Source organism: Panthera pardus, unplaced genomic scaffold (assembly GCF_024362965.1).
Source record: "Panthera pardus isolate Hobbes unplaced genomic scaffold, ASM2436296v1 HiC_scaffold_20, whole genome shotgun sequence".
Lineage (NCBI taxonomy): Eukaryota > Metazoa > Chordata > Mammalia > Carnivora > Felidae > Panthera > Panthera pardus.
This window is the reverse complement of record NW_026526766.1, coordinates 2,058,931-2,071,007: the sequence shown is the minus strand read 5'-3', so window position 1 is coordinate 2,071,007 and position 12,077 is coordinate 2,058,931. Positions and strand designations below refer to the sequence as shown.

The 12,077-nt window shown below is 58.5% G+C and overlaps 1 protein-coding gene across 1 annotated transcript; it reads left to right on the top strand.

The window, feature by feature from the left end:
* The first annotated feature begins 3,040 nt into the window (after positions 1 to 3,040).
* Positions 3,041 to 10,637, top strand: LOC109257876 (NUT family member 2G-like). Its single transcript, XM_053908624.1, has 7 exons — positions 3,041 to 3,218; positions 5,154 to 5,871; positions 6,359 to 6,487; positions 6,829 to 6,968; positions 7,427 to 7,713; positions 9,300 to 9,416; positions 9,780 to 10,637. The coding sequence occupies exons 1-7, from the start codon at positions 3,203 to 3,205 to the stop codon at positions 10,533 to 10,535; spliced, it is 2,163 nt and encodes a 720-aa protein (XP_053764599.1). The 5' UTR covers positions 3,041 to 3,202; the 3' UTR covers positions 10,536 to 10,637.
* Positions 10,638 to 12,077: the final 1,440 nt, after the last annotated feature.

Here is a 12,077-nt window from a genome sequence, read left to right as displayed (position 1 = left end):
CCTTGCTTGTGTGGAAGGCCACCCCTCTTCTGAGGCCTGTGATCCGTGTCCAGAGATGGGTTTGTCTCAGAAGTTAATGCAGGAACGGCCAGAGATCAGGGTCTAAAGGAATGCTCTTACTCCCTCCTAGGACCAGTCTTCCCAAGTTACATTTGGGCTAATTTGATGCCATCTGCTTCTGGACGCTAGATTTCGAAGTGTTCGAAAATGATTGCAGAATTGGGACCAGAGAATTTTTCTGCAGTGTAATCTTTTATCAGTGGCCCTGAGAAGGGTCACTCAAGTCCTACCTCTGAGCCATGAGTGAAAATCTTAGCAATAACTGGTTGACTGAGTGGACAAAGGGAGCAAACAAGAAGGAGCCTGCTTTCACGAGTGCCTGAGTACATGTTGCCTCAAAACTCTCTAAAACAAAGCTGTTGCTTGAAACCCATTTCAGCCTTCCCCTGATAAAAGCTCAAGTCTTGAGAAATGCCTGCAAGTTGTTCACTTTTTCAATGCCCAGCAGGGATGTTTGCAATAAAGTTCACTATGATTTGCTTGAATGGCTCTCAGCTCATCTCCCCAGCTCACGTCCAGGAAGCGTGCTCAGAGCAGCTGCCAGAGAGAACACAAAGATGGGTACCAGTGGAGAGTCCCTTCCACACTGCAAGTGGGAGAAGCCTGGGGAATGCCCTGAAGGGCTGCACCGTGGAGCTCACCTGCTTTGGGTGGCTGGTCCTACACTCCAGAAGTGCTAATATAAATAATCCCTGGGCCCTGTCAGGGTGGGAGTTGGGAGAAAACTTAGAAACTGTGTGGAGATTGGAGAGGAATTGGGAAATGACTCTCTTACATGACTATAGTACGGAGCAGGGGGAGGGGAGGAACTCCAGGTCCTGAACTCAAAGTCCAGTGCCTTTCCGCATCAGGGTGTCCACTGTTCAGTTTCCACACAGTGGTGGCCTTTGGAGTCAACTTTTCCTCAAGGGGGCAAGGAATTGTTTCAGTGCCTTAACCAGGAGTCTTTTTCAGTGTATGTTCAGTGTGGAGCCATCCCTCTAAACCTCCCTTTCCTTCCCCAACACCCTGCCATCCTAGGAGCTGCACTGCTGTGATAGCAGGAGTGAAGCAGGTCTCCCAAGAGATTGGTGACAACCACTGAGGTTCTTAACCCTCGTCACCCTTGGCCAATTTCCTAACAGTCCTCTCTTCTGACAACACAAAAGTCCAATGCTCTTTCATATCATTTTGAACCTTCCCAGTAAACTGATGTTGATGTGCAATATGAAAAGAAGAATCAAACAAGACTTTAAAGAGGTGCTCCCATGATTCTCGTGCAGATGGGGCCACATGCACTGATGAGCATGGATTCCAAAGAACAAGGGTCTCTCATGCAGACAGGAAATACACAACCCCGTGCGCAGGGCTTCCAGGCTAGCATTGGCCAATCAGAACTTAGAGGAAGCTGGTTGTGTGAATGGGGGTTGGACGTCAGGGATAGATTACAGGTGCACATCCATTTCATGGGGATTGATTTTAACCCCTAGGAAAACCAGGACTGTAGGATGTTAGGGAGGGGAAGGTTTCCTAACCCTTACTTCTGTCCTTAGTCCCATTAATTCCAGATACTCAATTCTGTATATTTGGCGCCTCCAAATTCCATATCACCCAAAGAGCCTATAGACACTGTGTGTGTGTGTGTGTGTGTGTGTGTGTGTGTGCACGTGCATGCGCAGGCAAATGATTTTGTGGGTGAGCCAAGATAGCACTCTTTTTTTTTTTTTTCAAAGTAGCACTCTTGAGTCTCCTACTCCAAGTTCTCTTTCTCACAGGGTGACTAATATTAGCTGAATATATTACACTGTTTGGGTAGAGATGCCATCTAAAGTACAGAACCCCAGCTAAATGCAAAATTCAAATCAACTGGGAACAAATTTCCATTAAAAGCTATATCCAAAATATTGCACGGGACACAATTATTCTAAAAGCTGATCCCTATTATCTGAAATTCTAACTCACCTGAGCATCCATTATTTCATATGCTAAATCCAGCCACCCTATTCTACAGGGTCCTTGAAATGTAAAGGACTGTAGAACTACATGTTCCCAGAATCCAGTCTCCAGAAATAAGGACAGGAGCCACAGTATCAGCATAAAGTCAATCACTGGGCACACTCACACATATTTTGGAATATGTGTCAACTTTTAGCCAGAGAAAAAAATACAAGCATTTTTTGAAAATGAAAATAGCTCACATGTACTTTTAGTTGCATAATCCGTCTCTCTGAAGCTTTGAACGTCACAGATAACACTGGTTTCCTGCGAGAAAGGGGCTTGGTGCCCAGGAGTAAGAGGTGGGAGGAAGAGTCATCACTGCATATTCCTTTATGTCCTTTGACATTGAACCACACAAAGCTATTGATTCTTTGAGATATTCCACTAAAAGAAGGAGAAATGTTAACAGTCAATGTTGAATGACAGCACAGGATGCTGGGAGACAAAAAGTAGTGATTTCTGGTCCTGCATGTGTAGGCTGCACGACCTTTGTCTGATAGGCTGGGGCTTTCCAGCAGAGGAGAGCATTAGTAAGGCTCGTCCTGCTTGAGGCTGAGCAGCTTCCAGCGCCGGAGGGCGGCGAGGACAGAAGGACCCATGTGCAAGCACGCACGCAGGATCTGCTGAGACCATGCTAATTTGGAACCTCAGTTCCATGTGGCCTTCAGGAGCCATGTGTTCATCAGAATACATGTTCTGAATCTTGTTCAGAAAGTCCGGCCTCGGCTGAAGTGAGTCAAGAGCCAGGTGGGAAGCAGAGTGGGTTGAGGGACGCAAACTCGGCCGATGGATGAAAAGGGAAGCAAAGGACCACCGAGTAACACCTCGGTGCTCGGAATCTGAGCAACTTGTATAAATTGCCTCAAAAGGCACACAGCAATTGTGTTGCCCCTGTGTCATTTGAGAGGGACTTGTGGTCCTTGCCTACCTGCCAGAGCCCTCAGGGAATGTCTCCCCACCCCCACCCAGGGCCCTGGCCCTCGGCCCCTCCCCCGCTGCAGAATGTCAGGAGCCCTACATTCTGTCCCTGTTTACATTCAAACTTTTCCCTCCTTAATTGGATCTTGAGCATCTGCTGGAGCAGGTCGCTGTCTGGGACCTGGGCTCGACGTTTCTCATTGTGGTGGCTGCAGGGTAGCAGTGGTCCCTGCCCGAGCCTGCGGGGATGGCTTCAGAAGGAGGTAAGCCTGTGGGTTGGGCAGGTGTGTCTGCGTGCCTGCCATCCCTCAAATCCGTGGGATTCAAATGTGACACTTGGACAGGGGCACATGGGGGCGGGGGTGGGTGTTGAGTAGGGAAAGAGGGTGGGGGCCAAGGACAGCTCATCTGGGAGGCTGGGAGCCCGTGGAAACCTGCAAGGACCCTGGGGAGGAGGCCGGGTCGAGACCTCGTAGGGGAAACGCCCTGGGTGTGGAGAATGGATGGAGGCAGGCACACTGCGTGTCTCTGAGTCACACACCACTTTGACAGTTTGTAGGAGAGGTGGCACCGTGTCGTGGTGGTGGCACAGGCAGGGTCCCAGGGAAAGGACAGCCGGGTGTGGTATTCCTCAGACACCTGGACCTCCCCACCATACCCTCCAAGGGACTTGACTGCAGATTCTGGGTCTCCATAGTGCCTGATAGGGATGTGGGGGAGATGGTCTGAGCCAGGACGTGGTTCAGTGGGGCGGTCTTATGGCCAGTGTCCTCCCCGGGAGCGGGGCTGGAAGTTCCTCTAACACCCCTGGCCCAGGACTTCCACTCCTTCCAGCCCAGAGCTGACTTCTCCCCAGCCCAGGTGACCCTTTTCGTAGATTCAGCAGGGACAGGGCATCCGGTGGCCTCAACCAAGGTAGGCCTTGGGTTCCTCAGCTGTTCTGGGTCCCTCTTCCTCTTGAGGACGTGCGGTCCTTCCACCTGCTTCATCTTGTCCAGTGTTTCCTGGCCAACCCTCAGCCCTGGGAGCCACCTTTGAGGTGAAGAGTCTGCTTGTATTCCTCGTCCCTGTGCCGTGGATGGGGAACAGAGTGTAGTGTGGTTGGGTGTCCCAAGCAGCATCTGTGAAAGCTGAGTCCTCCTTACAGGGGGTAGGAGGGGAGCCTGGACGGGAGGACCATCTTCTCTGGTTGTATCACATGTCGTGGGACACCTGTTGATCAGTTAGATGTGCAGGTGTGTCCCTTGTCCTCCCGAACGAGGACCTGCATGGGTTCTTCATGAACAGGCACAGGATCCAGCCCCTTTTCCTTCTGGCACTGGGCTCATGCTGGGCTCCTCGTGTGTCTTCACTTTCACTGTTGGAGCTGGAAGGGGAAGACCACAGAAGCCTGCATTCCCACAACCAGTCCCACGTGACCCAGCTCCAGAGTCCCCCCACCCCAACAGCCCCGCTGCCCCCTCTGCATTGCCCTTTGCTAATCTTCTGTAGCCACCGTGGCTGCGAGTGACAGGAACCAGGGAACATGATGCCCGCCTCACACTCTCCCAGGATCCGAGCTGCTGAGCGGTGGCAGAACCTGGCCCGTGATGCGTGTGGGATGTGGGGGTTCCTAAGACAGGGTTACGTGGGGGCTTGGAGGCCGCGTTTATAGGGAGAAAGATATTACAAGCGTTTGTTTTCTTATGTTAGGACGGGAAGAAAGGGAGGGAATTATACTGTCGGGCATTGGGGGTCTGAGCAGGAGAGGGGCTCAAATGGTTTAGACGCTGCCCGTTCACAAAGGCCCTTCAGGTGACTCGGACGTACCTGGGAGCAGAACCCAAGCTGCCTGGGAGCCGGCCGAGGGCATTTCCCACAGGGCAGATGTCCACCCAGCCCCTCGTCCAGGAGGACAGCCCGTGAGGATGGAGGGTGGTGTCTGGGGTCCTGGGGAGGTTCCCAGAGTCAGTGCTGGCCAAGGCTGCCTCTTCCAGGCAGGCAGGCTGTCTTGTTGAGAAGGGCGGGGACAGTAATTGTCGTCTGGAGGCCAGAGCATGGAAGTCACTCCAGGACACTTGCAAACCGCACCTTTTCCTGTAAGTGTCCCTCCCGCGTTGCGATTCCCCACCCCCCTCCCTAGTGAGCACAGGGGCCCAGGATCCTGCGTCCTGGCTGCGATTCTCCGACTCGATCCGGCCCTTCCCTTCTGTCCACAGCATCTCCAGTGCTGGGACCGCATGTGGCCATGGACCCGGAGGCCTCCGTGTCTTCTTTGACGGCACAGCCGTTTCCCCCACCTGCTGCTGGCGCCTCGCACTGGTCACCCCGGGGGCAGCGCTCGCCGCCCCACGTGACCCCGCCATTCACGCCTGGCAGCCCCGTGGTGCTGCCCACTTTCTGCAGGACACCGCTGGTGGCAGGAGATGCCGTCCATGGCCCAGCTGGGACCCGGGCCTGTAACGTCATCGTCCAGGTCAGGTCAGAGTGGGGGCCCGCAGAGGCCCCCCAGACTCAGACCGTCGTCCTCACCCAGGCCCCCGTTCGCTGGAGTCCTCCCGGGGCCCTCTGTGGGGGTGCTGCGTGTCCCACACCCCTGTTCCTGGCAACGTCGGCAGCGGAGAGCAGCGTGTCCGCCCCAGCCGTCGGGGGCACCTGGGCCGGCAAGGGAGGCTCCACCCCAGGCCTTCGGCCTCAGGCTCCCCCCCTGGCTGTCCGGCTGGCCCCCATGGTGCCCCCGGTGACCGCAGGGCCGCAGCCCCCCGCAGCTGCCAGGGAGGGCAGCCTGGCCAGCGGCCCCGCCAAGGCCTCGCCCGCGGACTCCTGTAGCCCCAAGAGTGTGTACGAGAACTTCAGGCGCTGGCAGTGCTTCAAGGTCCTGGCCCGCAGGCACCTCCCGCAGAGCCCCGACGCCGAAGCCCTCTCCTGCTTTCTCATGTGAGCGCCTTCTGCCCCCCCGCTGCCCTCAGCCAGGATCCTGGGGTGTGCCCAGGGCGGGGGCCTCAGGGTGAGGAGAGGAGGGTGTGAGCCAGTGCCGCTCTGGGAAGGCAGTGCGGCGTGGGTCCTCTGGGGTCCCCCCCCCGGACACGGGGTGACGGCACTTCCCGCAGGGGACCGGGGGACCGGATCACTGCCTGGCACGGCACGCTCAGTATCGTCAGTATGGAACGCAGGGTCCGGGGGCAAAGAGCTCCCTGATCCAGGTGCGGGTGGGTGGTCAGCCTGGAGCCCAGGGCCCGGGGCTGCCCAGTGTGAGGCAGTGACAGTGTTCGCCTGGAGGGGGCTGGTTTGCACGGCCAGACACCGCCTGTCACCTGCCAGCACTGAGTCACGCTGGGCGGGGGACACGTGCTGCACAGGGCGGGAGTGGGGCAGGGTGGGGGCCACCAGGCCGCAGCCACCGCCTGACCCCGAGGGCTTGCAGCCCGGTGCTTCGGTCCCTGGCCCGCCTGAAGCCCACCATGACGCTGGAGGAGGGAGTGTGGCGGGCCGTGCAGGAGTGGCAGTGCAGAAGCAACTTTGACCGGGTCATCTACTACGAGATGGCAGGAAAGTGAGTCAGGGTCCCAGCCCCAGCTGGTGGGCGTGAGGCCGGGCTGAGCACAGGGTCCTCCTCACCTACCTGCCCAGGCTTCAACCCCAACCTGATCGACACCCACCCCTGCCTCCATGTGAAGGTCTCAGGATGGGGGCTGAACCTGCCACCCCGGGGGAGGTGGGACCCCCGCTGTGGCTGGGCCGGGCCGGATCGGCCAGCCTGCTGCCTCCTGGGGGGCCAGGACCATGGCTGCCGCTGCCGGGCACTGCCTCTTCCGGTCCCCCCACGGCCTCCGCCTTTGCTGGGCTCCACGGCCGGGCCCCTCCTCAGTGTGGCCTGGGTCTCCTCACCCCCAGGTTCATGGAGTTTGAGGCAGAGGAGGAGATACAGATTCAGAAGCTGCAGTGGGTGAAGGTGGCCCAGGGCCCATCTGCTCCAGCCCCACCCAAGCCTGGAACCCAGGGGTCCCCAGCCCTGGAGGGGGGCCGGCAGCCAGGTACAGCACCCGCATTCCCAAGGGAGCTGGCGGCCGAAGGCAGTGGGGCCTAGGGAAGGCCGCCGTCCCCACGTCCTGTCTCCTCCTTCACGTGGGCCTTGGTCTTTCAACCAAACCAGCCGCAGAGAGCCTGGGGTCGTAGCTGCCCTTTGTCACCGTGAGATATTGACCTGGCCAAGTTGGTGACTACTCTCCCACCTCCCTGTCAAGGGACCCAACGAAACTCTGCCTGGAAAGCGGGCTGCGGGGGGAGACCCTTGGAGAATCGGTGGGTCCTCTGTTGCTCACAGGAGACACTATTAGGTGCTCCTCCCCTCGGCTCCCCTGTCCCAGGGTGCCTGTGGCTTCAGGTGGCCCCGACCCAGCCCCCACCGACATCAGTGTCCCCCAAACCCTGCCCTCTCCACAAGCAAGCTGGAGCCCCTCTCACCTCCTCCCTTGTTCCCGCTCTGCCTCAGCCTGCATTCCCAGGAAGGCCGGCTCCAGGGCCCAGCCACCCTGCCCGCAGCCACACAGACCCCCGCAGCCCAAGGCACCCAAGGAGATCCCCCCTGAGGCTGTGAGAGAGTACGTGGACATCATGGAGGGGCTGCTGGGGCCTGCCTGCTCAGCCCCGGGGGCGCTAGCGGGTGAATGGGAACAGGACGGAGAGGAGCCACAGCAGGACGAGGACGCCATCTACCTGGACCCGGGTCTTCTCAGCTACATTGACAAGCTGTGTTCCCAGGAAGACTTCATCACCAAGGTTGGCTGGCCCACAGCCTGGCGTCTGGAAGATCCCAGGCATTGCCACTCCGACACCCGGAGTGGGGCTGTGCCTAGGCCTTTGGGATCAAGCTCTGTTCCTCGTTCCTGAGCTGTGTGTGCAGGCACGTGTGTGTGCACGTGTGTGTACTTGCGTGCATGTGCTTATGAGCATGTGTGTACTTGCATGCATGTACGTACATGCAAGGGTTTGTATGTGTGTGTATTTGAATGAATGTGCTTATGTGCATGTGCGTGTGGGTACTTGCGTGCATGCATGTGTGTATACTTGTGTGCATATGCGTCCATTTATGTGTGTGCATGGGCGTGTACTTGAGTGCATGTACATACATGCAAGTGTTTGTGTGTGTACTTGTGTGAACGTGCTTACGTGCATGTGTGTGTGCCTGCATGTAGGGTGCATGTGTGTGTGCTCTTGTGTGCATGTACATACATGTATGTGAGTGCATGTGCGTGTACTTGTGTGAATGTGCTTACGTGCACGTGTGTGTGCCTGCATGTAGTGTGCGTGTGTGTACTTGTGTGCATGAACGTACATGCAAGGGTTTGTTTGTATGTGTACTTGAGTGAATGTGCTTAGGTGCATGTGTATCTGCCTGTGTGTGTGTGCATGTGTGTACTTGGGTGCATGGACGTACATGCAAGGGTTTGTTTGTATGTGTACTTGTGTGAATGTGCTTATGTGCATGTGTGTGCCTGCGTGTAGTGTGCTTGTGGGTACTTGTGTGTATGCATATGTGTATACTTGTGTGTTTGTGCGTCCATGTATGTGTGTGCATGTGTGTGTACTTGAGTGCGTGTACATACATGCAAGTGTTTGTATGTGTGTGTACTTGAGTGAACGTGCTTACATGCATGTGTGTGTGCCTGTGTGTGTTTGCATGTGTGTACTTGGGTGCATGAACGTACATGCAAGGGTTTGTATGTCTGTGTACTTGTGTGAATGTGCTTATGTGCATGTAAGTGTGCCTGTGTGTAGGGTGCACCTGTGTGTACTTGTGTGTGTGTGTGCGTCCATGCACGTGTTTGTGCTTATGTGTAGTGTGCCTCTGTGGGTACTTGTGTACATGAGTGTGTGTGTACTTGCATGTGTGTGCACCTGTGCAGGTGTGGGTGAGCCTGTGTGGGTGTCTGTGTGTGGCCTGTGTGTATGTGTACGTGCATGTCTGTGTGTGCAGGCATATGTTTGTGAGGATATGTGGGGTCTACCATTTGAATGCTTCTGTCTCTGTGTGGGCACATATGTGTTGGGGGTGTGTGTTCATATGCATTTGTGTGGCTTTTGTATGTGCGTATGTATATATGTATGTATGTATGTATAGGGTTTGTCTCTCTGTGTATGCCTGTGTGAAATTGTGTTGTCTGCATGTGTGCCTGTGTATGCATGTGTGTGTATGCGTGTGCGCCTGTCTGCGTGTGCGTGCAGCCAGTGACCCTGATGGTTCAAACATCCTGCCTTGTGCAGAAGGCGGGGTGGGGCTTCACGTTACCACTTTCCCTCCGGGTCCTCCTTGGCTCACAGGTGCCCCCTGCCAAGGTGCCCACAGCCTGTTCCTTCTGTCCCAGGTGGAGGCAGTCCTTCACCCGCGATTCCTGGCAGAACTGCTTTCTTCAGAACCACAGCTGGATCTTTTGGCCCTCGCTGAGCAATTGGAGCAGGAGGAAGGACTCTCCCTTGCAGAGGTGAGCAGGGCAAAGAGAGACGCAGGAGAGGACCTGAGCCAGGGGAGGGAGGGGACCCAGGTGAGCCAGGGGAAGGGGGGGCACTCAGTACAGAGGCACACGTGACGCGGTCCCCCGCTCCCCTGCCTAGGAGGCATGGCACTGGGGAGGTGAGCTCCAGGGCAGGTACTGAGCAGAGAATGGCATCTACAGGATGGGGAGCCTGGGGAGGGAGGGAGGGACTCAGGGGGATATCAGGAGAGCCAGGGCCTCACGGGCCACCCGTCCCCTCCTCCCACCCCCCCCTCCGCCCCCCATGCCACCGTCCCACCTCCCCTCTCACACTCCCGTGCTGGCCAGTCACTGTCACCTCCCTCCTCCCAGCTGGTAGAGAAGAGACTGGTGGCCTTGGCGGTGGAGGACGGTGTGCCCACAACCCCGAGTCACTGTGCAGCGACACTGGGCTCCGGGCCCGAGGGTGAGGCCAGGGCCCGGCCAGGGGTCAGCCGTGAGGCCTGCCCAGCAGAGAGTGAGTGCCAGGACCTCCGGAGGCACAGCCGGGCACACGCGCACCCGTGCAGACCCAGATCCTTTGCCGCGTCTCCAGGACAACAGGAGCTGCCTGCCCTCCGGGCTGGCGGGCTCTCCTCTCCTCCCCAGGGGCCAGGGCGCACCCCTCCTCGGCCGGACCCCAGGGATGCCCCCGTGTTCAGAGAGGCGCCCCCTGCTAGGGAGCCTGGCGGGCCAGCAGATGGGTCCAGTGAGGACGAGGAGGAGCTGCCCAGCCTGGCCTTCCTCCTGGCCTCTCGGCACAGCCTGCTGCCCTGGGGGCTCTCCCAGTGTCCTGCTCCTGCCCCGGGCCTCCCCAGCCCTGGAGGGCGCGGGCCGCGGGGAGCTCCCCAGGCCCCCGCTGCTCAGAGAATAGGCCGCGGCCCAGCCGCTCCCCCAGCTGCCAAGTCCAGAAAGCGGGCTCTGTGTGCGGGTCTGGCCGCTGCCGGCAAGACGCCCCTCGCAGGGGCCAGCCTCAGGGGCTCGGTGCGGGCCTTGGCCGTGGGGCTGCTTCGGCCCTCTCTGCCTCCAAAGAGAAGGTGTGGCTCCTTTGTCCCAGGGAGGAGGAAAAAGCAGCACTGCAGCCCGTAGGGAGCCCTGGGCCCACCCTTCAGTGCTGATCCTGGCTGGGGGGAGAGGGGGAGGGCACGACTGCGGGCGGGGTGGCAGCAGCCCCCAGGGGCGCTGCGTGTACGTGGGAATAAAGATGGTTTTGCTGGGAAATGCGTCTGGGCCGCTGCATGGAGATGCCCTGGCCGGAGGGAAGGGGTCTGGGAGGGGCCTCCAGGGGCTTGCGGTCACCATGTGTGTCCCTGAACATCCAGGGATGGGCGCCCTCTGCACCACAACCATCTTCCAGAGTGCAGTCTGCAGTCAGCCCTGTCTTCTCCGGGAGCTGCCCTCTGCCTCCCTGCAGCGTCCAGCCATGGGGCTGAGCTGGGGCGGGGAGGAGGGGCTTGGGGAGGGGGGGCTACATCCTCCTTGGCTCCTCCAAGGCTCCCTGTGTGGGCCTGAGGGAGGGCAGAAGGCCTGGCCTCAGGGGACAGGCTCTGGGGCTCTGGCCTCCTGGTATGAGGAGCATCTTCGAGTCCCAGTGGGACCGTTGAAATATGAGGGATGGGGGGGTCCTCTTCATCCCCGTGAGGATGGACTCGGGGAAAGCACGAGGCGGGACTCGGGGGCCACCAGCCGGGGTGTGCGTGTGCTGTCCCAGGCGGCACCTCCCGGTCAGCTCACTGGGCCTCCACAGGGAGCCTGGAGGGAGCCAGGCTTCACCGTTTTCTGAGGACCGTGGGCTCCGGGAGGCCAGGGGATGAGGGCAGTCACGGGCGCCAGGGCGGCTGCCACACAGCGTTGGCTCCAGAGTCCTCCTCCTGCTCCCCTAAGAAGAAACCCCTCAAAGTAGCCATGGAGTCGTGGGGAACTCCCTCGCATCCAGGTGCACGCCTGTCCCCACTGATGACGGTGTCATGTCTTCTGATGGCACCCGGGCAGTCGGGCTCCCTGTGGCCCCCCTGTCCTGGCTGCACGTTTGTTCTTCATTCCGAGCTGCGGGGTGTCCTACAGGTCACTGTGCGCTGGGCGGGAAGGGGGAGAGCAGGCTGGTTTGGGGAATCCTGGCCAGGGTGCCCCCATGCTCCCCAAACGCTGATCTTGGGGAGGCCTGCCCGCACCCATGCCTCCATCGGTCATCAGTCATCACTGGGCACGGGTGTCTTAGGGGGCTCCGGCAGAGAAAGATGGTGTCCGTGGCCAGTTGTTAGGACAGACAGTGCTGAGCCATCCCCGGAACCCCTACAAGCATTTGCTCTGGAGATTCTGGGCCGGGAATCAGAGGGCTCGGAAAGTCCCCACTTGGGGTCCCCACGACCTACTTGACGGGACCTTTCCTCCAGATGAGCTGGCACGAGTCCCCACAGCCTCGCAGGTCTCCTGGGAGGCCCTGGACGTGACTCACGGAGTCTGAGGGCCCGTCCGTCTGGGATGCCTGCGTGCCAGCCTGGGCTCTCTCTCGGTGCTCATTTTAGCAAAATATCTTGAGATTAAGCTGGGCTGTGTGAGGGTTCATTTTCCCTACTTCACCGCAGTCTCTGAAGGCCAGTCTCCACCCTCCTCCCACAGTCTATCCTTTGG

Coding starts and splice junctions, on each gene's coding strand:
- LOC109257876 (XM_053908624.1), top strand. Junction 6,969..7,426: donor GGAGGGGGGCCGGCAGCCAG/GTACAGCACCCG, acceptor GCTCTGCCTCAG/CCTGCATTCCCAGGAAGGCC. Junction 9,417..9,779: donor AAGGACTCTCCCTTGCAGAG/GTGAGCAGGGCA, acceptor CCCTCCTCCCAG/CTGGTAGAGAAGAGACTGGT.